Source organism: Eptatretus burgeri, chromosome 8 (assembly GCF_056783735.1).
Source record: "Eptatretus burgeri isolate ZD-2024b chromosome 8, Ebu_testis_v1, whole genome shotgun sequence".
Taxonomy (NCBI): domain Eukaryota; kingdom Metazoa; phylum Chordata; class Myxini; order Myxiniformes; family Myxinidae; genus Eptatretus; species Eptatretus burgeri.
In genome coordinates this window covers 86884946-86909500 of record NC_140968.1, presented here as the reverse complement: position 1 = coordinate 86909500, position 24555 = coordinate 86884946, and the positions used below count along the sequence as shown (strand labels likewise).

At 44.1% G+C, this 24555-nt stretch overlaps 2 protein-coding genes and 1 long non-coding RNA gene across 3 annotated transcripts in view; 1 reads left to right on the top strand and 2 right to left on the bottom strand.

Moving 5' to 3' along the window:
* Window positions 1-11198, bottom strand: part of LOC147022216 (cytochrome P450 2F2-like) — a 50916-nt gene extending 39718 nt beyond the window's left edge. The window contains exon 1 of the mRNA XM_085892912.1: window positions 10892-11198. Coding sequence (XP_085749038.1) covers window positions 10892-11119 — 228 coding nt within the window. The 5' untranslated portion in view covers window positions 11120-11198. The remainder of the gene's footprint in view (window positions 1-10891) is intronic.
* LOC147022217 (uncharacterized) lies at window positions 12-6588 on the bottom strand (the record flags this gene model as incomplete). The annotated part of the gene is made up of 2 exons (XM_085893534.1): window positions 12-5036; window positions 5765-6588. Coding segments are annotated over 2 exons (879 nt in total), but the record flags the coding sequence as incomplete, so codon positions are not given.
* LOC147022214 (uncharacterized) overlaps window positions 8954-24555 on the top strand; it is a 42394-nt gene continuing 26792 nt past the window's right edge. The window contains exons 1-3 of the long non-coding RNA XR_015061117.1: window positions 8954-9025; window positions 9134-9236; window positions 9350-9490. This is a non-coding gene — a long non-coding RNA (uncharacterized LOC147022214). The remainder of the gene's footprint in view (window positions 9026-9133; window positions 9237-9349; window positions 9491-24555) is intronic.

Sequence of the window (24555 nt, the reverse complement as noted above, 5' to 3'; positions counted from 1 at the left end):
TGTAACAAGAAGGGAAATGAAAATAAGCTACATAGTAATACAGTATATAAATATAATTTTATATTTTGATGTAGCACACTCTTTACAGATTGTTGGTGCTGTGCTGTCAAAGCAGTTTCTTAGCAAAGGATATACAGAGTAGTTTGCCATTGCTTTCCCAGCATTGTTTGTCCATGCACTATCCTTTTAAAAACTCATCATCAAACAAGGAAGCAACACATTATTTTAAAAATAAAGTCTTTGGTCGGACTCCACTGGGGTTTTAACCACCGACCTCCCAGACTCAGAGAGGATGCTCGAACCAACACGAGACGAGGATCCACAGTTATCTTTTGAAATGGACCAATCGAGCTTTCATGCCAGCCGGCCAATGAGCGCACCGGATGACATCACGCGAGGGACTTTTTGGACTCGGCTTGTAAGGAAAAAAACAATTGATAGCTGGGACCTTTTTGGGTGAGGTCTGTTTTGACTCTGGGCTGAGGAATGGGAAAGTGAGCAGTGCAATCTGTGTTGCCAAGGTTATTTGGACCCTCCCTTCACCCCCAGTAGAAAAAGGAGCTGGTCATGGGAGTCTGGAGTCACCAACACCCAGTTCACCCAGGCCACCTCGCTCAGCTCGACCAGGCCTAAGCCAGCTTCTCTTCTTTTTTTATCCTCCGCGTATCTTGTAACCCTCTTGAGAGATTCTGGGTCTTTAAGGCTAGGACAAGTAGATTAGTCTGGCAATGTATTACAGTATTGCTATGAATATGGAAGCCATTGCACACAAACAGCCAGAGACCCGTAGCTTAGTTATTTCGATAAGTATGTGTTTATCGTTAGAATCCCTCCTTCTATCTAATATGAATTTTGTGTGTGCGCTACGAGTTATTTTTAGTTGGGTTTTTACAACAATAACTACAACTACAACTACAACTACAACGCCACCGTCCCTCACTCGACCCAGTCGCCATTGCCCAGGTGTTTTTGGCTGAAGGCATGGGCGGAGCCTCCGTCGCTTCAGATCGAGGCTCCACTCCAAGGAAGGGCATGGATCGTTTCCTCCAGCCAATGAGTGAAGGGCGAGCACCACACGCGCGCCCCAGCCAATCGGGAGGCTGACCACGAGTCATCTGACAACCCCTCGTCCAATCAGGAAGCGAGTGGAGAGAAAAGAAACCCCTCCCACCTCAAGAGAGAAAAGGGAGGAGAGGACGACAGACAGAGTGATTGTGGCGATTGACTTGGTCTGCAGTCGTGGTTCGAGCGGTCTGTGGTCCTTTGCGGTGGCTCACCATGGTGGTGGTGCCTGAAGAGCAGTGATTGTGGTGATTGGCTTGGTCTCGGTCGTCGTCTGCGGATTCGTCGTGGATTCTCGTGGTGGTGGTGGCCGAGCTGCTGAGGACGTGGGCCGTGGACTTCGGGTCGTGGGTACAAGTCCCACCGTGGTGGTTCGGAGTCGGTGTGACCGTACGAGGCAGGAAGGTACCCCGGCCCGGCTCTACTGAATAAAGACCCACAGGGTCCAGTTGTGTGTGTGTGTGTGTGTGTGTGTGTGGGTGTGTGGGTGGGTGTGTATGTGTGGGTGTGTGTGGGTGTGTTTGTGTGTGTGTGGGTGTGTGTGTGTGTGTGTGTGTGTGTGTGTGTGTGTGTGTGTGTGTGTGGCACCAGTCTGTGTAAGTAGAAATGTTAAGTGCCTTGTTCATTGTACATTACATTTCTATATTCGTGATAACTCTGCTCTGTGTCTCCATTCCCGATCATTATTTGCAATAAACCCCTGTTAAATGTTCTAGTTCGTTGTTCGTGGTTTCTTTCATTGGCCGAGAAAGGTGCACATTGAGAAATAGTAAGGCCGTTTGGGCTGGTAAGTTGTCATTGGGACCGGCGCGGCTCTGGTAACTCCACTCATTACGTCGGATCTGAGTCGGTACCTGTGACTCGGTCCGGACCCCGGTAGTTGGACGATGTGGGTATTTAGGTATATTGAAATGAGGCAAATAACCCTACCCCACACCGTCAAAATATTGGCGACCACGGTCCGCTAAGGGACCCGTGAACTCTCGAACTTATCTGAGAATCATGACTTAAATTCCAGGTGTTCGGTGGGAGACGACTCCACTACTCCACCTGGTGGTCGTTTATCGCTGCTGGACCCTGGCCCACAACAGTATATAAAGAAGAAAGTTTGTTGGTTTATGCATTCTCACACTGCAGGAACCGGTACAGCCAAACTTTGCATGGCCTCCTCTTTCATCCAGAGGAAGGTTGAGGGCTATGTTTGGATAAAAACAAATTGACCCAAGATAATTGGCCTTCAGGCCTCGATCGGGTCTTGTGATTGTACACTGCCTAGCTTTTACCTCCAGGAGCAATCGAGTAATATGTATTGCAAAGATCGTATGTTGAGGTTGCAGTGATTTGTTGTCAACAACACAAAATTTAATTATTATCGTGTTTACACATGCGTTTGTTATTAATAACACTTCTTTACACATGTTTATTATAACACTTCCGTGTTCAGGCCTCAAGTGAGTATATTGCTTATACAGCCGAGGTTTTTTACTGGGAGCGATTGAGTAATATGCATTGTGAAAATCATATGTTGAGATAATCTGTCTGCAAGCTACTAGGGGAAACTGTGTATTCACTTGGTATGGTACGATCTGCCTGTTGCGTTTCTAACTCTAATCTACTGCATCACGAAGATGATCACAAAAGATGTCCGCTGGAGCACTTCTGGTAGGTTAACTTGTGCTAACAGAGATAGCTCTGAAAAGGACCATTTTGGGCGCACCATGCCTCCAGGTTTGTTACACCACCACCGTGTTCATGCACCCCCATCTGTAACACGGAGATTACATGGGTTCTACGACTGATGTTAATTACTCAATTTATATTTTATTATACTTTGCAACCCAGGTCATGAAAACGAACTTTGTGTGTAAGTGATCTGCCTCTGGGCGACCAAAATATTTTCAATTCTGACAGAGTCAACTTTCAAGGGAACTCCCAAGGGAGCACTTTTGTTAAGAAATATCTTAAACTACCTGAGGGCCCTGTCACACCTTGACGTTTTAGCCAGTGTCTGGCAACGTATCAAAATGTATGTAAAACGCTCGCGTACGCTGAACTATTGATGTTTTTTTTTCAGTTTTGGGCGTATTCATAACGAGTTGGACGTATGCATAATGTATTAGTAATGTACACAGAACGTTTCAATAACTTGTAGATAACTTATACCAACGAATGCTTAGCGTGTTGTCGGCGTTCACAACCTATGCCCAACGATAGTCTAACTTATGCATAGCGTGGCAGCTTATCGCCGACGATCACGTGGCGTAGCCTATTAAAAGGCTGCCGCTCGACGATTCAAATCATAACCGCACTAGACATCGAAGTGTCAACATCACCGTCATACCGAAGAAAACTTCGAAGAATGCTGCAGAGAAGTCTCCTGGCCGTGGTCGCGGACACAAGGAGGATCCATCATCACCCACACCCTCCCCTCACGCTCACCTACTACTACTGACATAGACCTACTACTACTACTACTACTACTGACATGCTCACCTACTACTACTACTGATACTACTGACATGGACATCTACTCACCATGGAGTCTGGAACACTGATGGGTTCCTCCTGTGAACCCCATTTTTATATACCAATTCCCCTAAACACTGCCAATATGCCATTATACGGTAGCTGTAAGTTAGAAACACGTTCAGTAAGTTCTGTGGTCATCCAGAAGATGTCAAATATGTCTACATACGTCAATATGCGTCGGAGATACGTTGCACATAGGTTCAAAGCACGTTACTTATACGTTAGAAATATGTTTCGGGTACGCTAGACATTACCTCGACGGATTTCGACTTATGAGTAACTTACAAGTAACGTGTGTCGACGTGTGTCAACGATCGCATAACGTGCCTACAACTTATGGCCATCGTATGCGGAACGTGTGCGTCATACGCCGAGCACATCGACAAATTTTGAGCATGCTTAAAATTTGTCAACGAGCTCGGCGTACTATGACGTATGCCAGTGTGCTTCAGCGTGCTCTTAACGTATACAAAACTTACCCATAACGTATTTGACGTGTGCCAGCGTATTCGCCAAATTTTCCATACGTTGGTGTACGCTGGCTAAAACGTCAAGGTGTAACAGGGCCTTTACTTGCGTTATAAATACTGCCAAATCCCACAGAAAAAATATCCTGATGGGCAGAAACAAATCAGACATTAAGAGAATAGCAGTCTACAGGTCACTTGAGACTAATGAACAGACATAGACTTGGGTTGAGGATCAATGTGCAAGACAAGCAGCCTCCACGTCAGCTAAGAATATAGAGCAGACACCAGCTCGGCTTGAGGATAAACGTGCAAGACAAGCAGCTTTCAAGTCAGCTGAGACCACTGAGCAGATACGAGCTTGGGTTGAGGATCAACGTACAAGACAAACAGCCTCCAAGGAAGCTTATTGGGCATCCTTCGAAGGTGAAGCATTTCAATAAAAATCTAAGTGTATTTTGCAACACCTAAGATTGGTAATTCATACAAAAACCACAAGGCCAACATACCCCAATTTGTCAAGCAGGAAATTTTTTTAAAAAAAATTTCATTGATTTTCCCCAGGCAACGCCGGGTACTTCAGCAAGTTATTTATAAGTGTGATTCATTTTCTGATTTGGAGCGTTCACTTCTTCATTTTTCTGTAACACTTGTTGTTCTTGTTTCTTTGCTCCCTTTTCCTCATTTCTTTATTCACATTTTTTATTAAACAAAATTATTTATTATTCCTGTTGGTCGCTTGGATCCATCAATTTCCCTGTGAATGAGTAAATTGCCACCAGGCACACACGAGTTAGGTTCTTAGTGTGTTGAAGATCTTGAAGTTTTCCTGAGCCTCCAATGGCCTTTTGTTATTCAAATTAACTCCTCCACCTAGTCTTTCTGCGGCAGTCTCGCGTTGCCCATTCGGGAGACCAGGACTATTACAGTGTTTGTGTGTGTGTGTGTGTGTGTGTGTGTGTGTGTGTGTGTGTGTGTGTGTGTGTGTGTGTGTGTGTGTGTGTGTATATGTTTTGTTTTTGATCCTTATTAATTTCCAAACACCTGGGTGAATTCCCCCGAAAATTGCTGTAACCACATTATTTTCACACGTGGAAGATGAATGTCACAATAAAAACTTTTAATTCTGAATCAATTTGATATAAAACCATGAAATAATGATGCAAGCTTCGCTTGCCAGCTTTCAAAGGTCAATCACAGCTAACACAACATGTTTTCACAATGTTTGAAAAAGGTTGTCGCCAAATATTTTGAAAACATTATTTTGTTGGGTTAAAAAAAAAAATAAACATTCCCAAAAATATTATCAGGAAACATTGCCTGCTTTAAACGTTTCAAAAACAAAACAAAACATTCGACCTTTTGTTTTGATAATATGTAATTTCATGTTTAAACGAGAAAATATAATTTGACGCGAATGTTTCAATGGATATTCCTCTGAACGTGTTAGATATCACCAAGCTGTTATGTTTGATCTCAATTAAAGATCACATGAAAAATAAAGGGAGAGAGAGGGGGGGGGGAAGAGAGTGTGAGAGAGAGTGAGAGAGAGTGAGAGAGAGTGAGAGAGTGAGAGAGTGAGAGTGTGAGAGTGTGAGAGTGTGAGAGTGTGAGAGTGTGAGAGTGTGAGAGTGTGAGAGTGTGAGAGTGTGAGAGTGTGAGAGTGTGAGAGTGTGAGAGTGTGAGAGTGTGAGAGTGTGAGAGTGTGAGAGTGTGAGAGTGTGAGAGTGTGAGAGTGTGAGAGTGTGAGAGTGTGAGAGTGTGAGAGTGTGAGAGTGTGAGAGTGTGAGAGTGTGAGAGTGTGAGAGTGTGAGAGTGTGAGAGTGTGAGAGTGTGAGAGTGTGAGAGTGTGAGAGTGTGAGAGTGTGAGAGTGTGAGAGTGTGAGAGTGTGAGAGTGTGAGAGTGTGAGAGAGTGAGAGAGTGAGAGAGTGAGAGAGTGAGAGAGTGAGAGTGTGAGAGTGTGAGAGTGTGAGAGAGTGAGAGTGTGAGAGTGTGAGAGTGTGAGAGTGTGAGAGTGTGAGAGTGTGAGAGTGTGAGAGAGTGTGAGAGAGTGTGAGAGAGTGTGAGAGAGTGTGAGAGAGAGTGAGAGAGAGTGAGAGTGTGAGAGTGCGAGAGAGTGTGCGAGAGAGTGTGCGAGAGAGTGTGCGAGAGAGTGTGTGATAGAGAGTGTGTGATAGAGAGTGTGTGATAGAGAGTGTGTGATAGAGAGTGTGTGATAGAGAGTGTGTGATAGAGAGTGTGTGATAGAGAGTGTGTGATAGAGAGTGTGTGATAGAGAGTGTGTGATAGAGAGTGTGTGATAGAGAGTGTGTGATAGAGAGTGTGTGATAGAGAGTGTGTGATAGAGAGTGTGTGATAGAGAGTGTGTGATAGAGAGTGTGTGATAGAGAGTGTGTGATAGAGAGTGTGTGATAGAGAGTGTGTGATAGAGAGTGTGTGATAGAGAGTGTGTGATAGAGAGTGTGTGATAGAGAGTGTGTGATAGAGAGTGTGTGATAGAGAGTGAGTGTGTGTGAGTGAGTGAGAGTGTGTGAGAGTGAGAGTGTGTGAGAGTGAGAGTGTGTGAGAGTGAGAGTGTGTGAGAGTGAGAGAGAGTGTGTGTGAGTGATAGAGTGATAGAGAGAGATTGTGAGAAAGAGAGTGTGAGAGAGTGAGAGTGTGAGAGAGTGAGAGTGTGAGAGAGTGAGAGTGTGAGAGAGTGAGAGTGTGAGAGAGTGAGAGTGTGAGAGAGTGAGAGTGTGAGAGAGTGAGAGAGAGAGTGTGAGAGAGTGAGAGAGAGAGTGTGCGAGAGAGTGTGTGATAGAGAGTGTGTGATAGAGAGTGTGTGATAGAGAGTGTGTGATAGAGAGTGTGTGATAGAGAGTGTGTGATAGAGAGTGAGTGTGATAGAGAGTGAGTGTGATAGAGAGTGAGTGTGATAGAGAGTGAGTGTGATAGAGAGTGAGTGTGATAGAGAGTGAGTGTGATAGAGAGTGAGTGTGATAGAGAGTGAGTGTGATAGAGAGTGAGTGTGATAGAGAGTGAGTGTGATAGAGAGTGAGTGTGATAGAGAGTGAGAGTGATAGAGAGTGAGAGTGTGTGAGAGTGAGAGTGTGTGAGAGTGAGAGTGTGTGAGAGTGAGAGTGTGTGAGAGTGAGAGTGTGTGAGAGTGAGAGGGTGTGAGAGTGAGAGAGAGTGTGTGTGAGTGATAGAGAGAGATTGTGAGAAAGAGAGTGTGTGAGAGAGAGCGTATGAGAGAGAGAGAGTGTGTGAGAGTGTGTGAGAGAGAGAGAGTGTGTGAGAGAGTGTGTGAGAGAGAGAGAGTGTGTGAGAGAGTGTGTGAGAGAGAGAGAGTGTGTGAGAGAGAGTGTGTGTGTGAGAGTGAGAGAGTGTGTGAGAGTGAGAGAGAGTGTGAGAGAGAGAGAGAGAGAGAGAGAGAGAGAGAGAGAGAGAGAGAGAGAGAGAGAGAGAGAGAGAGAGAGAGAGAGAGAGAGAGAGTGAGAGAGAGAGAGAGAGAGAGAGAGAGAGAGTGTGAGAGAGAGAGTGTGTGTGAGAGTGAGAGAGAGTGTGTGTGTGAGAGTGAGAGAGAGTGTGTGTGTGAGAGTGAGAGAGAGTGTGTGTGTGAGAGTGAGAGAGAGTGTGTGTGTGAGAGTGAGAGAGAGTGTGTGTGTGAGAGTGAGAGAGAGTGTGTGTGAGAGTGAGAGAGATAGAGTGATAGAGTAATAGAGTGTGTAAGAGGGAGAGAGAGAGAGTGTGTGTGTGTGTGAGAGTGAGAGAGATAGAGTGATAGAGTAATAGAGTGTGTAAGAGGGAGAGAGAGAGAGAGAGTGTGTGTGTGTGTGTGAGAGTGAGAGAGATAGAGTGATAGAGTAATAGAGTGTGTAAGAGGGAGAGAGAGAGAGTGTGTGTGTGTGAGAGAGTGAGAGAGATAGAGTGATAGAGTAATAGAGTGTGTAAGAGGGAGAGAGAGAGAGAGTGTGTGTGTGTGTGTGAGAGTGAGAGAGATAGAGTGATAGAGTAATAGAGTGTCTAAGAGGGAGAGAGAGAGAGTGTGTGTATATGAGTGAGAGAGAGAGAGAGAGTGTGTGTGTGTGTGAGTGATGGAATTATAGAGTGAGAGAGTGAGAGAATGAGAGAGTGAGAGAGAGAGAGTGATAGAGTGAGTGAGAGAGTGAGAGAGTGAGAGAGAGAGAGTGATAGAGTGAGTGAGAGAGTGAGAGAGTGAGAGAGAGAGTGATAGAGTGAGTGAGTGAGTGAGTGAGTGAGCACGAGAATATCAGATGCTTCCAACTCAAGTTGTTGTTGTTGTTCATCTTTTGGCTGCTCCCGTTAGGGGTCGCCACAGCGGATCATCCGTTATGATCCGCATACTGATTTGGCATAGGTTTTACGCCGGATGCCCTTCCTGACTCAACCCTGGTCGCCTCTTACGACACAGGGATAAGGATTGGGTTTCACCATGATTCCGGGCTGCCCAACACCCTCTCATAGCACGGCCCAGCACAGAGCTCCCGTCCTCAAGCGATCCTCCAACCCAAGCCTCCGAGTAGCCGGATTACAGGCGCACACCACTACGCCCGGTAGGCTTCCAACTCAAGTTATGATCTGCAAAATTATTTTCAAAGGGCGCATGACCTTTGACCTGTTGAACCCCAAATGTAATCAGAACGTTCTACTTTGTGTCACAATCCATACATGTGCCAAGGTTTGTTGAAATCTCTTCTGTGGTTCACAAGTATTGTGGGAACAAATGTTTTCAATTCAAGGTCACATGACCATAGACCATTGCCTTTTGACCCAAAAAATCTAATCAGTCAATGTGTGCATCATAGAACATATTTGTGCCGTGTTTGGTCAAAATCCCTTTCATGATTAACAAGTTCTCGTGGTAATGAAAATCTGCCACTCACACACAGACACATGGATGGATGCCCAGCCGGACGGCCAAGCCAAAAGCACAATGCCTCTGGTACCTTTGACTGCGGAGGTATAAAAGTGTTACAAAATGCTATCATGATGTTTTGTTTCCATGATATTTTAACAACATTATTGTGCAATCTGCGATGCTCTGTAATGAATCAAATTCTGTATGCAGAATGGAAATTAATATGCAAAGGGCCCACAGTCTCGACGGGGCTCCACGAGGTGTAAGAACTCAAGGAGTGGTTCCACGATCCTGCATGACCTCAAACAAGGAAGTAAGGAGTTGATTTGGCCCATCGTTGCTGTGTTGCACTCAGTTAACCTCCACTGAGGTACATCTTACTCAAGTCTAACTGACCTGATCCTGATTGGGTAACCCAACTCGCAGATATTGTATACGATCAAACTGAAGACCAAGAAGGAACCCGAATATGTAAGGAGCAAAGTTGGAATCATCAGGAAGAAGCTGGATTGGATTCAGGTTTCAGCCGCTACTCTACTACCCTCAAACCCATCGAGGTGCAGCCAAGTGAGTGTTCCAGAAAAAAATTGTGCAAGAATTCACTTCTTATTAGAGGAAGTTTGTTTGTTTGCTTCATTTGTTTCTTATACATTTCTAAACCTCCCAGGGGTAATTTCTCGGGTATTTGCTGTTCCACAATATTTTCACACGCGGAAGGTCAATGTCACAATAAAAGTTGAAATTTTTAATCAAGCTCATGTAAAATCAAAATTAGGGCACTTTAGTTGAGCAAGCATCATACATCATGTGACATATGCCTACTCCTCACCTCTTGTTGGCACGGTAGGTGTATTTACAACTTGGCTTATCTACGACAATTTTAAAACAACATTCCTCTTGATGCTTTTAACGAGACCGTACACAAATTACGTGACTTTTAGAACTTTTTTGACGTCTCCCTCCCACCTGTGACTCCAGGTGATGCTTCACCTGTCCCCCCCCCCCCCCACTATAAACAAAATCGGTGACTGCAACAAAATGTAAAATCAATTTCATCGGCTTATTAACCCCGTCCCCCACAGAATGGTCTTCCCTTCTTCTTCTTCCAGCTGCTCCCGTTAGGGGTCGCCACAGCGGATCATCCGTATGATCCGCATAGTGATTTGGCACATGTTTTACGCCGGATGCCCTTCCTGACGCAACCCTGGTCGCCTCTTACGACACAGGGATATGGTACACCTATTTCAACCGGGGTATACACCTGCCCAGTATACTGGTACTCATTTCGCCGACCTCGGAAGGATGACAGGCTGAGTCAACCCCCTGGTGTTTTAATTCAGTGGCCCAACGGGGCTTGAACTCAGGACCTTTTGGATCCCAAGCCACTACCCGAACCACTGCGCCAACACCAGGCTCTACAAAATGGTCTTCCCTCACAATGACAAAACATTTCCCAAATGATTTATTCGGTGCTCGTGTTGTTGGCATTTTTGATTTTTTTTGTGGGGCCTGAATACGCTTCTGTACACTCACTAAGGAATGAGGTTAGGCAACTTTATTATTACCTTTCATATACAGTAGCTACAAAGGCTTAGGCACAATATAGAGCGATTAAAAAAAAAAATCCAAAAATAATCTTCGAAAGTTTGACAAAGATCCATTTGACCATTTCTGAGAAAAATGGCGACACAGACAGACAGACAGACAGACAGACAGACAGACAGACAGACAGACAGACAGACAAACATCTCATAGTATAGTGCAGATTATGGCTTGATGGCGTCACGTGGCTGTGGAACTCAACCCCCTCACCCTCCAATGACGGTTTGTGACACCCCCAGGAGACATCCCCACCCCCACCCTCCCTCCAAACCAACATGTATTTTGTGTCTGCCATCTTCCTGAAGTCCAGCATATATAAATGGACAACTATCAGCCAGGGTTGTTCAATGAACGAGAAGTGCTTACCCTCATCAGCTCTTGGGGAAGATGGTGGAGATCTAGCTGGGGTAGATTTCCCAGCAGCGGCCAGCCCGTAGGTCCGGGCGGAAAAGGCCCTCTTGCACCATGCCTCCGCTTAACCCGACCACGCCATGACAATAGGAACAGCAGCAGGATCAGCACCAAGGCACCCAATGTGAGGCTGCATGCGCAGGCTGAAAAGGGAGCTAAAGCCCAGGAAAACAGGTCACTCATGGCTCGTCACAAGGACACGTCCGTTGGTTGTGAGCGCAGCTTAGGACTGAGGTTTTAAAACTACTTTCAACCTTTCCGTCACAAGGACCCACTCGAACCAGTTTTTGAGCATTCCAACTGAAGAGGGCGTTTGTCAGTGATTGGAAGACACACAGCTGGAGTGGTAATTGGGACTGCTTTCAAAATACTCTGTTATTCTTTCACAGGTAATGAAGGATAAAGGTTAATATTTAAACAAAGGTGTGTTTTTTTTTTCTTTACATCTGCGAAGGAAGATTATAAATTGCAATTAAATCATAATTGGCAACTGAAGTTCCACTGAAATGGGGAAACTGCAAAGAAAATAAAGTATATAGAATCTTGTGGCAGGAAATTAGTTCCAGGTGGGAGTAAAACCTTCAAGATAAATACCAATAAAACAACAACAACAACAACAAAACAAACAGCATAAAAATATTTATGACCTTTGCCCTCGAAGGTTTTCACCCCTGCTTGCTTATCTGCTTGTCTGTTTGTCTGCTTGTCTGCTTGTCTGCTTGTCTGTTTGTTACGTAGCAAATTTTTTTTTATTTTTTGACAAGGATGTTGATAGCTTCATTTGTTTGTCTGTCCACTCACCTTTGATCATCTACGGGTCACAATTTTAAACCTACCTTCGCAAAACGTCACCATGGTGAAGTTGGTGGTCTGACAGAATAAAACTTATTTTGAAGTCAAAAGGTCAAAAGGTCATCAGAGGCCAAAGGTCAACAACTTTTCTCAAATTTTCAAAATCCTCAATTTTCATCCGATTGACTTGAAATTTGAAGAGCATTTGCATATCCCGTCACTGAATTCGACCAACTATTATTTTTGAGGTCAACAAAGGCTAAAAGGTCAACATCGGTGAGATTTCTAAAATTGTCAATTTTCATCCGATTGATTGAAATTTGAAAAGCATTTGCATATCCCGTCACTGAATTCGACCAACTATTATTTTTGAGGTCAACAAAGGCTAAAAGGTCAACATAGGTGAGATTTCTAAAATTGTCAATTTTCATCCGATTGACTTGAAATTTGAAGAGGATTTACAAATCAGGTCACTGAATTCAACCACCTATTATTTTTGAGGTCAACATCAGAGAAAAGGTCAACATAGACCAGTAGTAAGAGAATGGGGCTTCTAAGATTCCCCAAAATTCACAGTCAAGTGAATTGGGGGAAGGGAAAAACTTTTTGACCGAAACCCCAATCCCTCCAAATTTCCTTCTATTTCTCCCTCTTCCAACTAAGCCAAAACACAAATATTAAATCCTCAATAGACCAACTACAACTGGGTTGATTATTACAGACAGTCTCCTATTTGCCTCTCGCAACCCTCTCATTAATGCACTATGAAATTGGTATACTCACATCTTTTAACTCATGTAGTGAACCTGTGAGGGCTGAAATAGGGATTTCAGCTTTTCTTTTAAAACTTGCTTATAATATTTTCCTTTGATTAAAGTTAGTTTATTCCTTGCATATAGTTAAACTTTTGTTTTGTTAGTGTTCTGACGCTTTTTTAATGATTTAAGATATAACCCTGAATTGTATATGTCGACAGGAGCCAAGTGAAATACAATGCAGAGAATATCTTATCTCCACAGTACGATAATTCATATTGTCTCATCTACTGGCTCAGGAAGGGGGAAGGAATATCATATCTCTCTCTCTCTCTCTCTCTCTCTCTCTCTCTCTCTCTCTCTCTCTCTCTCTCTCTCTCTCTCTCTCTCTCTCTCTCTCTCTCTCTCTCTCTCTCTCTCTCTCTCTCTCTCTCTCTCGTGCTTCAAGATAAAGAAAGATACGGTGTTTGCCTCAATAGGGACCCTGTTAACTGTTCAAACCCGGAGGAAGACTTCCAGAAATGGCGTTTCTCCGGGCCCACATTCTTATCGGCTAAACCATGAGACATGCTCTGTGCAAGAACAGGTTGGGCCACTTACCGCAAAAAGGGTCTTGCTCCAGAGTGACCGCTAAAATACAATATATATGTATATACATATATATCAACATGGTGACTGAAGATAGACAGAGCAGATTGTTATACTGTATTCGCTCTGCCAATCTGTTCGATCTGTGCACAGGTGTTTGGTTAACTGCTTAGTTGGCTGGTTGCCTTATTAATTGTTAGTCTAATTGTTAGTTAATTGGTTTGGTTTAAGTGATTCTTTTGTTTGATATTGGGTTAAGTGATCCTTTGTTGGGTTGATTGATGAATAAAGGACAATTATAGACTTGTTCTTGACATCTTGTGTTGTGTATGTGAAGGTACATTATCCTTGCTGTGATAAGTCATTATATTTGTTGTTGATTGTGTCCCTCCTAATTATAGCATTGTAACTCAAGGTCCAGGGTTGGAGTCCCGACAAACCAACGAATATTTGTTTATGTTTGATTTTTGGGAATAACTTGATTTTCTTGTAACACTCATCACCATCTCGGAAAAAAACAAAGAATAAGTTGGAATGTGGTTCTTGGTTTAAGTGTAGTTGTTGAGCAGAGATGAAATGACAAACCTCTCTTAATGCTGTTGTCTGAGCACCTCCTGAGCCACATATCATTTTGAGATTGTAGTGGATTATTTTTCCATTGATTAAATTATCCATGAATAAATAATCTCTGAAGAAATATAAAAAGATTGTGTTATTATTTTATTCAGTAAAGATTTATTTTAAAAATCAGTTTTTTTATAAAGTTAATTGTTCAACAGCCTGTGTGAGAACGTATCACCCAAGAAACCAGTTTTACACGTCTTCTCTTGCCTCAGGTATAAAATACCAAACTCTACAAAACACATCTTCCATTAATGGAAAATTTATATAATGAGTTAAATAAAAGCCATTAAAACTGATAAAGATTATACTGAAGAACAAAATGTTTGGAAGAAGTTTAATATAAATAACCTTGGGGAATATCACAATTTGAATGTTAAAACTGGTTCTTTTATTGGCTGATACATTTGAGGCTTTTACAACAGTTTGTCATAATAAAAATTCCTATTGATTAGACCCTGCTCACTATTACACAGCCCCAAGATTGGCTTGGAATACTATGTTGAAAATGGTAAAACAACCATTGGAATTAATCGGTGATATAGATATGCTTTTCATGATGAAGAAAGCTAAAAGAGGTGGAATATCACAAGTCCGGATGTTTGGCTCCAGATGTGTTGGGCAATATTTGTCTCCTGACGTGTCCTGGTGGTGTATACCTCTGGATGGTGTTTGTCTCCGGACGTGTCCTGGCGGTGTTTATCTCTGGGCGGTATTTGTCTCTGCGGTATTTATAGTAAGATTGGGAGAAAATGTATTTCAGAAATGATTTTGTTTCCATCTTCATTGATATTTTATGCAGAATCATTTTGATGAGACAATATGAATCATAATTAACATTGCATGGTATGTCTGCTTTCCCTTCCCCGAAACTCACACTGACTTCCCTTTTCCTCACCCCCCACTGCCTTCCCTTCCCCCACCCCTTCTCATGCCCACTCGCACTCCCTCCCTCTTTCTCTACCCTCCCCATCCCCATCCTCACTCTCCCTCTCTATCTCTCCCACACCCTTCTCTTTCTCCCCCCCCCCCACCCCCTCTTTCCCTTTCTATTCCCATCAATGAAGCAATGTGTAATTTGCAAGTGCAGTATATATGTATATATTTATTGTTGCAGTTCTGGAAGCCACATGCCTCCAAGACAATGGCATCCATCATACTGTGGTCCCCAGACAGTTATTTCATTAATATATGTACAGTTAGACCTTTCCCTCATGTCTAATGGGTCAAACAGGACGAAATGCATTGTGTGGATCTCAAAGTTAGGTGTAATTCTATCTCTATCTTCATTCCAACTCTTTTCCTCTTATTCCTGAAATAAATCTAAGCAGGCACTGCACTCAGACGGCCACCTGTGAAAACCACAGCGACAACCTCCACCACCAGACTGCACGGGACACATGCAGCTCAGCGATAACCACCACCCACTGTTTAGGAGGCCAGAAGCCTCAACCACATGAAGGCTCTGCTGCGAGGATGTGGTGTCGAAGGGAATAGGAGAAGCAAACAATAAAAGCCCAATGCCATACAGGACGCATGCGGCACATTCTTTTCAACTCATTTCTGCATATAATAATTATATGCAATCTTTTCCTTCAATCCATGACACAGACCAGGGCCGGCACCGCACACACTACCACCTGTGAAGATTGCCACAGGTATAGATAACCGCATGTTCAATGGCGGACCCGCGCGCAGCCTCATGATAATTTATCATCGTACAGAACGGGGCACGAATAGCGCACCTCTTCATCCGGGTCTGTGTGCTGGTTCACAATGTCGTCTTACCGTCGATTCTTCACTCACCACCATGGCCACCAATATCTCTCGCGGACGGCATACATCTTCTAGCACCTCCGCCCTGACGCAGCTACCACAAAGTAGAGGCATGCTGTATGGCCCGGATCGCCTGGGCTGCATGGTGTACGGATGAAGCAAGCACATTGATCGGTGCCAACCGCACATTAATCGGCGCCGGGGTGCCCGAGCGGGCATGCGGGACCGGCACGGCCCTCGGCCAGTCGCCGGAGCATGGCCCGTGAGTTCTGTGCTTGGCATTTCATATTGCAGGGTTCGAAACGAGGCGATTCCACAACTCGGCAAGGTATTGCCGGATGCACCAGTGAGGCCGCTTCCGGCCATGGCAGCCAGGTCGTGTGGTGGCTGGGGCACAATTGGAGTGCCCGATTCGGGTGACGACGAATCGCTTCAGGGCAGCACCCCACCCTGCACCGCAGGGCCTACAAATGATGGTTCATGAAGCCGTCATCATCATCGTCATCATCCTCAGCTTCCGTGCCTAGTTTTGGATCGGTCTCTGCGTGAACCTGCTGCACGCCGTCTTCTTCTTCACACACTTGTCGCTGGCTCCACCCACCCACCTGACTCCGCCTGCCCCTCATCGCTGGCTCCACTCACCCACTTGACTCCATCTTTGTCCACGCACTCGCCGCTGGCTCCTCCAATAGTCCCTCCCTCATGCCTTATAGTTGTGCCAATTCTCTGGATCGGTGCAGACACTTTGCCGCACCATAGCCAAGCAGGAGACGATGGACCATCTATCAAAGAGGGATCATTCAACAGAGCATCCCCCCAAAACCGACTGGGTGGCGTGGTCGGTCAATTGTGCAAGGTATGACGAGACCGTTAGGCTCATCTCCTCTCCTTTTTCTTCTCATTATCTCCTCTTCATCGGGTTTGGTGTGTGTGTGTGTGTGTGTGTGTGTGTGTGTGTGTGTGTGTGTGTGTGTGTGTGTGTGTGTGTGTGTGTCATGGCACCTGTCCTCACTTAAGTGAAGAGTGTAGAATAATTATATCGGGATAGGTCTGCTCTGTGTCTGCTTTTGAAAGTCGCTTGTTTTATTGTCACACCTCACATTTCTTTCTAACTCTGCTTTACACACAACAATAAACTCTATTAATTGTGCCACATGCTTTTCCTGACCTGCCTGTTAATAAATGATTGTGTAAAAATGTTCCCAGCTCGTTTTTATTTTCCTTCATTGATCCAGCATGATCTGTATCCTCGCCGAGCCGGGACTTTATTCCCAACAATCCATTATTTTAGCCGGTACTTGTCAGGGTTGCTCGGCTGCATCTGACCCGGTAAGGTGACCCAGTTCGGACAAGGCGTGGCATGGGAATGTCCCCCGGTAATTAAGTCACATGATTATAATTAGGTTCCCGATTTCGACGGAGGACCCGAAGTCACGTGGTTGAGTTATTGGCATTCACAGTCGGTTAGCGACCCGCCACATCACGGAGTTATCTGTGTGCGACAGCCTGCGATTCCGGGGAATCTGAGATAGATTCCCCCCCCCCCCCCCCCAAGTGGTCTTCTCACCCAGACCCTCGGCTGCAACAATGTGTGTGTGTGTGTGTGTGTGTGTGTATGTGTGTGTGTGTATGTGTGTGTGTGTGTGTGTGTGTGTGTGTGTGTGTGTGTGTGTATGTGTGTGTGTGTGTGTGTGTGTGTGTGTATGTGTGTGTGTGTGTGTGAAAAAATTACAGGCCCAGACAGAGAATCAAATCCAGGTTATCTGGCAAACAGTACCAGTGCACTGCCATCTGAGCTATCTGGGTGACTCACCAGCTGAGCAATGCAATACTTTCACAAATACAAGTGCCACTCTCTTCCCCCCACTGCTTCCACGGCACTAGCTGCAAACCATAGGAGCAGCTGGGGCCGACTATCGAGAGGGTCTTGAATTATGTGGAAGAATTGCGTTGCTCAGCCAATGGGTCACCCAGATAGCTCAGATGGCAGAGTACTGATATGGTTTGCCAGAGGACCTGGGTTCAATTTGTGGTCTGGGCCTGTAATTTTTCCACATATATTTATGATGTTTGCTCTATCCTTTTCATTTATAGTTATATTATGATGCCCCCTGTGGTGTGTAATAGTGGAGATGGATGTGTCCCCCTATAGGGGGAAGACCCTCTTGAAAGCAGGCCCGAGCTGCTCCTCTGGTTGGTTGTGAGTGTCCTGGAAGCAGTGGGAGAAAGAGTGGCACTTGTATATGTGGAAGGATTGTGTTGCTCAACCAGTGAGTTGCTGAGATAACTCGGATTGCAGAGTACTGGTGTGGTTTGCCAGAGGTCCTGTGTTCGATTCCTGGCTTGAGCCTGTAACTTTTCCACATATATTTATGATGTTGGTTTTATACTATTCATTTCTAATATATATATATATATATATATATATATATATATATATATATAAATATATAACTATCCTGTGTGATGCATCATCCTCTTTAATGTAGAGCTTCGGTTCTGCTGAAGCAATTTCCAGGGCTGGGGGTCATGCTGGGTGATTTGCCATCTCTCTCCCAAGCACATAACAAGTTCGGACAGGAATTTGAAGCTTCGCCAGGGTGATGATGCTGGCTCACCTCCTCTTCACGAAGGGCACTATGATATCTTTAACGTCCACCAACTAATCAGCAGATGGGACACCAGTATATGGTCCATCTGAGGGATGGCACACACATTGATGGCTCACCCTGCCTGTGAAACACCAGGATGACAGTTTATAGCCGGGTCAGGATTCGGACCAGGGCAAGACGGCTTGGAGGTGAGTGTGCATACCTCTGGGCGATCCTGTCAGATTCGTATACAATGTGCTGGCTCTTTCCTCTTCTCTTCACTTCATCCACGGTGAATGGTTTCTGCTCACCTGCGCACTGGCAGCAACGCGCTGATGCCTCCTTAACTACCTTTGTTCAAGGTGTGCTGGAATGCTGGTTGTGTCACGTGTGAGCGAGAAGGTGTGGCTGACTCATAAATCATCCAGCTTGCCAGCTTCAGTCTATTTAAGTGACATTTATGGAATGGTAAGAATGGTAATGGGGTCATTTTCAATGTCATCCTTATGTTATGGACAGAAATGATTTCTGAGATTTTTCTGAAGTTTTCAAATCTAAGCTTGATTCAAGAGGGAGAATGATAACACCTGCAAAATGTCTTCAGTCTTGCACATTGTCCATTGGAGAAGTTGACATGCTGGCATTCTCCGTTTCTTGACTTTTATGTTCATATATGAGCTTGTAGATCTATTCCAGGTTGGACAAGGACAATGGGAAACATCAATGTGGTTTGACGTGAATAGCAAGTATTTTAGAAAATATTATGTAAACCAATGCATTATAGGGTATTTTAACCTGGTTTTGTGAGCTATGTGCTTAGAATACAACAGCAAACAGATTTGTGGAAATGGAAAAAAGAAAATCTACCGTCACAAGCCATTATACTTGTTACAACATGCACATAGTCTGTCATTCTATGATCGAAAAACTACGAGGTTTTAATTGAGTTTTATATTTTGAACACTGATGAACATGGATCGGAAGACAATCCTGCAGTTTCGCAGTACTTTGGCTCTAATTTTGGCAAATTGTGCGGTGTCTTGCCGACACAAACAACAAATTTAATGTGTTAAATAAGGTGTTGTGATAGACGCTGCATCAATGGCGGTATACTACCGATTTAATTGTTTGTTTGTTTGCTTTCTTCTGCAGCCTTTAAAACTTGTATCTTATTTCAATTGAATCATAGATTTGAACACTGCAAAAAAACAAATCGCCTTGTTTGCACCTCCAAAAATCTCCAGTTTAGCAGTACTTGGCCAAAATGTTACGCCGTCTCGACCAATCAAATTTGTCGCACGCACTGATGACGGAGGAACAGCAAGATTCAGATAAAATTGTGGCACCTATCGATGACAGAGCGAACTTCATCCCAAAAAATTGGCTGTTTAGTGTTTAACGAGAAGTGTCTAAACTTTAAAGAGAAGGGTCTGTTCTCAAACTCCCTGGGAAGAGTTGGCAGATGGTTTGTGATTCCGCAAATGCATGGATAAGCCTCGAGGGTGACAAATAACGCCTCTCAGCCCAGCATCGTCAGCTCTGGACTGTTTGGTTTGACCCATCGGCTTCGCATGGTTACCATTGCACGTGTTATTCAGAGTTGACTAACAAAGCTAATATAGATTGTGCTGGGAAACACAAAGCAAGAGTTGAAAAGACCCTTCCCATGTCCTTTTTCTCATGATTGGGTGGGGTAAGGTGTTCTTTGAACGCTCTATTTATTTTAGTGTGAATTTTTTTTCAACAATCATAGCGTGCGTAACTAGAGGGGTGCGACACTCAAACAAATTACAGACAAAGACAGCATCGACACATAACAGATGGTGCAGACAGTTGAATCTGTTGGATTTGATTGTGTTGTTGATATATTCAAGTTGCAATTTTCAGACACAAGTCATATACATAGGCTAAAGCATTACGACGAACACCAAAAGTTAAATCAGAACAAATAAGTAAATGTCATAAAGTCCGATTAAACCGGTTTGGCAAAGTTCTTAGTCGATGGAATGGTTCACGTACGTGGAGGCATTCACATCACGGGACCCCCAACAAATGATGCAAAACACGAGGTCTTGATCTGGGAAGTTTTGAGTTTCGTGCTTTTCAAAGTGTTGCAATTCTAATCCCGTCACAGCTTTGACATTCATATCACACAAACAGGGCAGAAAATAAAAGCAGGTTTGTTAACTTACTAAAAATGGATAAATTCTTCTTTGGACACTAATCGAAAAACAAATACTGTACATGCTGCTTGGCCAAAGTGAGAGAATTAAGTTTGCAGCTGCCTTAAACTTTAGGAATGCAAATTAATCGGGGAGCCAGTCATCAAATGTGTCTTGACACAAAAGATAGGCTACTTGAGGAAGGGCATTTCTGAAGTCAGGATTTGTCAGGATGACCTTATATAATATGCTTATTCAGCAACAACTTAACAAGAAATAACAAGGAAATCCAACACAGGTGGAGGCCATTCAGCCCATTACACCTGTGCGAACACCACATCAACCCATCCATTCAAGATCCAAGGAAGAAAATACAAAAAATGTTTTTAATTTATGATTTTTTGTAGTTGTATTTTTTCCCTTTTCTTCCCCTCAGGGGAGGGGGCAAGGGCTTGGTTAAAATCACACAACATCAACCACACAACCCCCCTTGACAAGACCCCCACCAACAGCACTCTGTACACATGAACACAATCACCCATCAATGCTCAAACTACCTATAAGTCCTGCCAACACCCCCATATCCCTCTATCTCCATAACTTTCAGGTGCCTATCTAATTCTAATTTAAACTTATCTACTTTTTCTGCTGACACGACCTTTCCAGGAAGACCATTCCATGCATTAACTACTCTCTGAGTAAAAGACCCCAACCTTACTACCGTCTTAACTCTCCTCCTCTTTACTCTCAGGCTATAGCTCCTGGTCCGATCACTGTCTACTCTGTTAAATATAATTAATCTGCACTTATTTTATCTATACCTTTCATTATCTTGAACATCTCTATCATATCTCCTCATAACCGCCTCCTTTCCAGTGAAGAAAGCCCTGTCTCCTTCAGCCGCTCCTCATAGCTGAGTCGAGCTAGGCCCAGAATCATTTGAGGAGCCCTACACTTAACCCTCTCCATGGGATCTATGTCCTTCCGGAACTTTGGTGACTAAAACGGCAAACAATATTCTAGATGTGGCCTCATTAAATTCCTGTACAATGTTAACAGCAGCTCTTTTGATCTATAAATGATCCCACTCGGAATACAACCTAAAACCCCATTTGCTCTACCGATAGTTGCCTCGCACTGTGCTGCCTGCTTACCTCCCGTACCTATTACCACCACGAGATCCTTCTCCTGTGTGACACGCTCCAAAATAACCCCTTGCTTCCTGTAATCTCTGTAAAACATCCAAAACAAGTTTTTTTCATGAGTAATAAAACTATAAATATGATGCTATGTTGACTACCTGATAATTATCCATGTGACATGCCACGCTGTAAATATATATTGTTGTGGGCCGGGTACTGGTGGCGAGAATGACCGCGTGTGGGGGAAGTTACGTCGTCTCCCACCAGACTCCCGGAATTGAAGGCCGTTGCTCTGGATAATTCGATGATGCGGTGGGTCGCTTAACTGACCATGGACGCCAATACCTCCACCGCGTAGCGTAGGGTATTTTTTATCTAGAACCAATTTACCTAATTAACCACGCACGCGGTGTCGTCTACTGGGGAACCACGCCCTCGGTATGTCTTGCCCGAACTGGATCACTCTACCAATTACCAACTACCTTTCCAGTTCGGATGCAGCCGAGTGGACCCGCCAATAATGTACCGGCTATAATGAACAGATTATCAGGGATAAAGACCTGGCTAAAAACTTAATCCGAACCATGCTGGACCAATGGAGGAAAAGACAAAAACGAACTGGGAATATTTCTACAATAAAACGAGGAAAGTTATGTGGTACAGGTAACAGGTTGATTGGGGATGTTATGCAGGGGAAGATGAGAGAAAGATGTAGTGCAACAATTTTACAGCAACTTATAAAGCAGACACAGAGCAGACTTATCGTGGGATATGCAGGCAAGATTTACAAGGTTCGAATAACTTATACAGTTCTACTTAATGGACGGCGACACACACTCAGACACACACTCGGACAAAATAAACCCAGTTGAAGGCAAAGGACTTTTGTAGCCAGGGAGGGAGGGAGTTGAGGTCACAGTTCTCGGTACCTGAGTTCCGGGGAAAGGGATGCTCCGTGGTATGCCACCTGACAATGGCCGTGCAGCTCGGCCCACAGCCGCACGTGTGGAGTTCGTGTGTGTGTGGAATCCAAGGCAGCCAGGATCATTGGGTATCTCCCACGATGAGGCTGAGTCTTTGGGTCTCTCACTCTCTCACTCTCAACAAATGACTCCCAAAGAACTCCTTGGATCCTCCACAGGTCTTTCTTTAAACTATTCCTGGTCTGGGACAGGATTCGGGCTTCCAAGCATCTGTTGCAGTTTCGCTTCTTTTCCAGACCCCCAAAGAACTCAAGACTCCAGCACAGACCGAACTGTCTCAGCACTTCACAAACTCTCCGAACTCCAAGCATACCACCCTGAGGATGGTGTCATCATTTATCCATCTCCCTCAGCGGGGAGGAGCATTGGTGAAGCTGACGTCACTGTTCACCTTGATTGGACGGGGCTTCCATGAGTCCGCCCTTTCTGGGTAGGGTTTCGACCATACCGGGAAGCCCGCCCCCTCCACACGTGCGGACTTGCCAAAAAGGAATGACTGTAAGAGGATTTTGCCTCTGACAGCGAGCCACCAGTTCGGCAAGAAGGTGAACACGCGGTTGTTCAGCCCACGCACGAGTAGCAAGCGAATGAACTCAATGATGAACGAATGCTACATTTGATTCAAGGTTGTGACGTAGGCTGTGCGGACATGATTGCAAATGGCTTTAGGTGTCATAGGTTGTGTTTGAATAATTTTATGAACAAACGCCCCACAGATATCAACACTACTGACACTTTGAGTGTCTATGAAAAAGGGTTTCAGTGGCTTATTTCTACTATTGAAGCAAAACTGCTCAGTGATTGTTGTATTAATTTTGTTTCGCAATTGCGTGATATGCATCATAGGTGGTTGGATGAGAAGCATGTGGAACATGCCATGTCATATCGCAGTGATGCGCTTGTAAAACAATTTCAGAACCACTATGGTGAGCAAATTATGATTGTTCCCCAGGTCGGTACTTCGAATCTCTTATGTTCCTCCAAGTTAGCTTTGGGAACAGTCCTCATAGAAGGTAAGAAACTGAAAGATCGCCTGGAAGAATCAGAATACATTGAGGAGGATCTTGACACTGACAAAACTGCCACTGAACCTCAACAGTCCCATACATCACATTCTGAGTCATTTCATACTGCAAAGGCCATTCGCAAACAGCTTAAATCAATAGCTGGTGAAGAAAGGAAGAGATTGAAGAAAGTGGATGCTGCAGAAGTAAACATGGATATATCATATGAATATGCACTGAAGTGTGTCCCGAATGACTTGTTCAACCACATTGCTTGGATGTTGACTGATGCAGACAGTGTTCTTGGTCCTGATGAACGTGTTGTGCTTGAGGCAAAACAGCATGAACAAGTGCTTGACCTTTCACAGAATACATGTGCTGCCATTGCTAAAATAGTAACTCCCAAACATGTTGGCATTGCTGTGCACATCATAAAGCAGACTCGAAGTTAGGACACGGTAACCCTACTAAATAGATTTGGTAACTGCATCAGTTATAACGATGCGCAGAGATTTATATCCACCATGGCAAATGAAGCTAATGATCAGATAGAAAAGCAAGGTGATTTCATTCCTGGAAACATTGCAAAAGATATTTTCACCCAGTTTGTCATTGATAATCTTGACTTTCATGAGAACACCGTTGATGGAACAACTACTCATGGAACCACACACATAATCTACCAATATCCCAATGACGCCACCAGAAAAAACCAATTAAGCACTAAGTGCATTCCGCTACAAAAAAATCCCGTTCAGTGACCCTTGAAGACACGGAGCCTGTTCAACCTTGAAGAAGTTGGATCACCCTTCCTGATCGACAGAAAAGTTGTTCCTTGCATGGACTCAAACTAGTCCCAGATGACACAAACAGATTTAAAATGGAAGAGGACTTCAATATTCTGTTCAAACTATGTATGACAGGTTCCACTGATTTACGAGATCTCACACATGAAATACATCCAGTATCCTGGAAAAACTTCAAAGAAATGCAGATTGAAAAATGTGAAAAGGCTACTGTGATTGGTTATGGTCCATTTCTTCCTCTTTCCTCAACCAACCCTGATGTTGTTCAAGAGTCAGCAGATTATTGTATGACTGTATCCAAAGATCTGGGCCAAGAATTCTGTCTTGACGTGCGATCAAGCCATCTATGAAATTGTTCTGGCATTACAGAAGAAACATCCTACAAAGTACGACCACCTT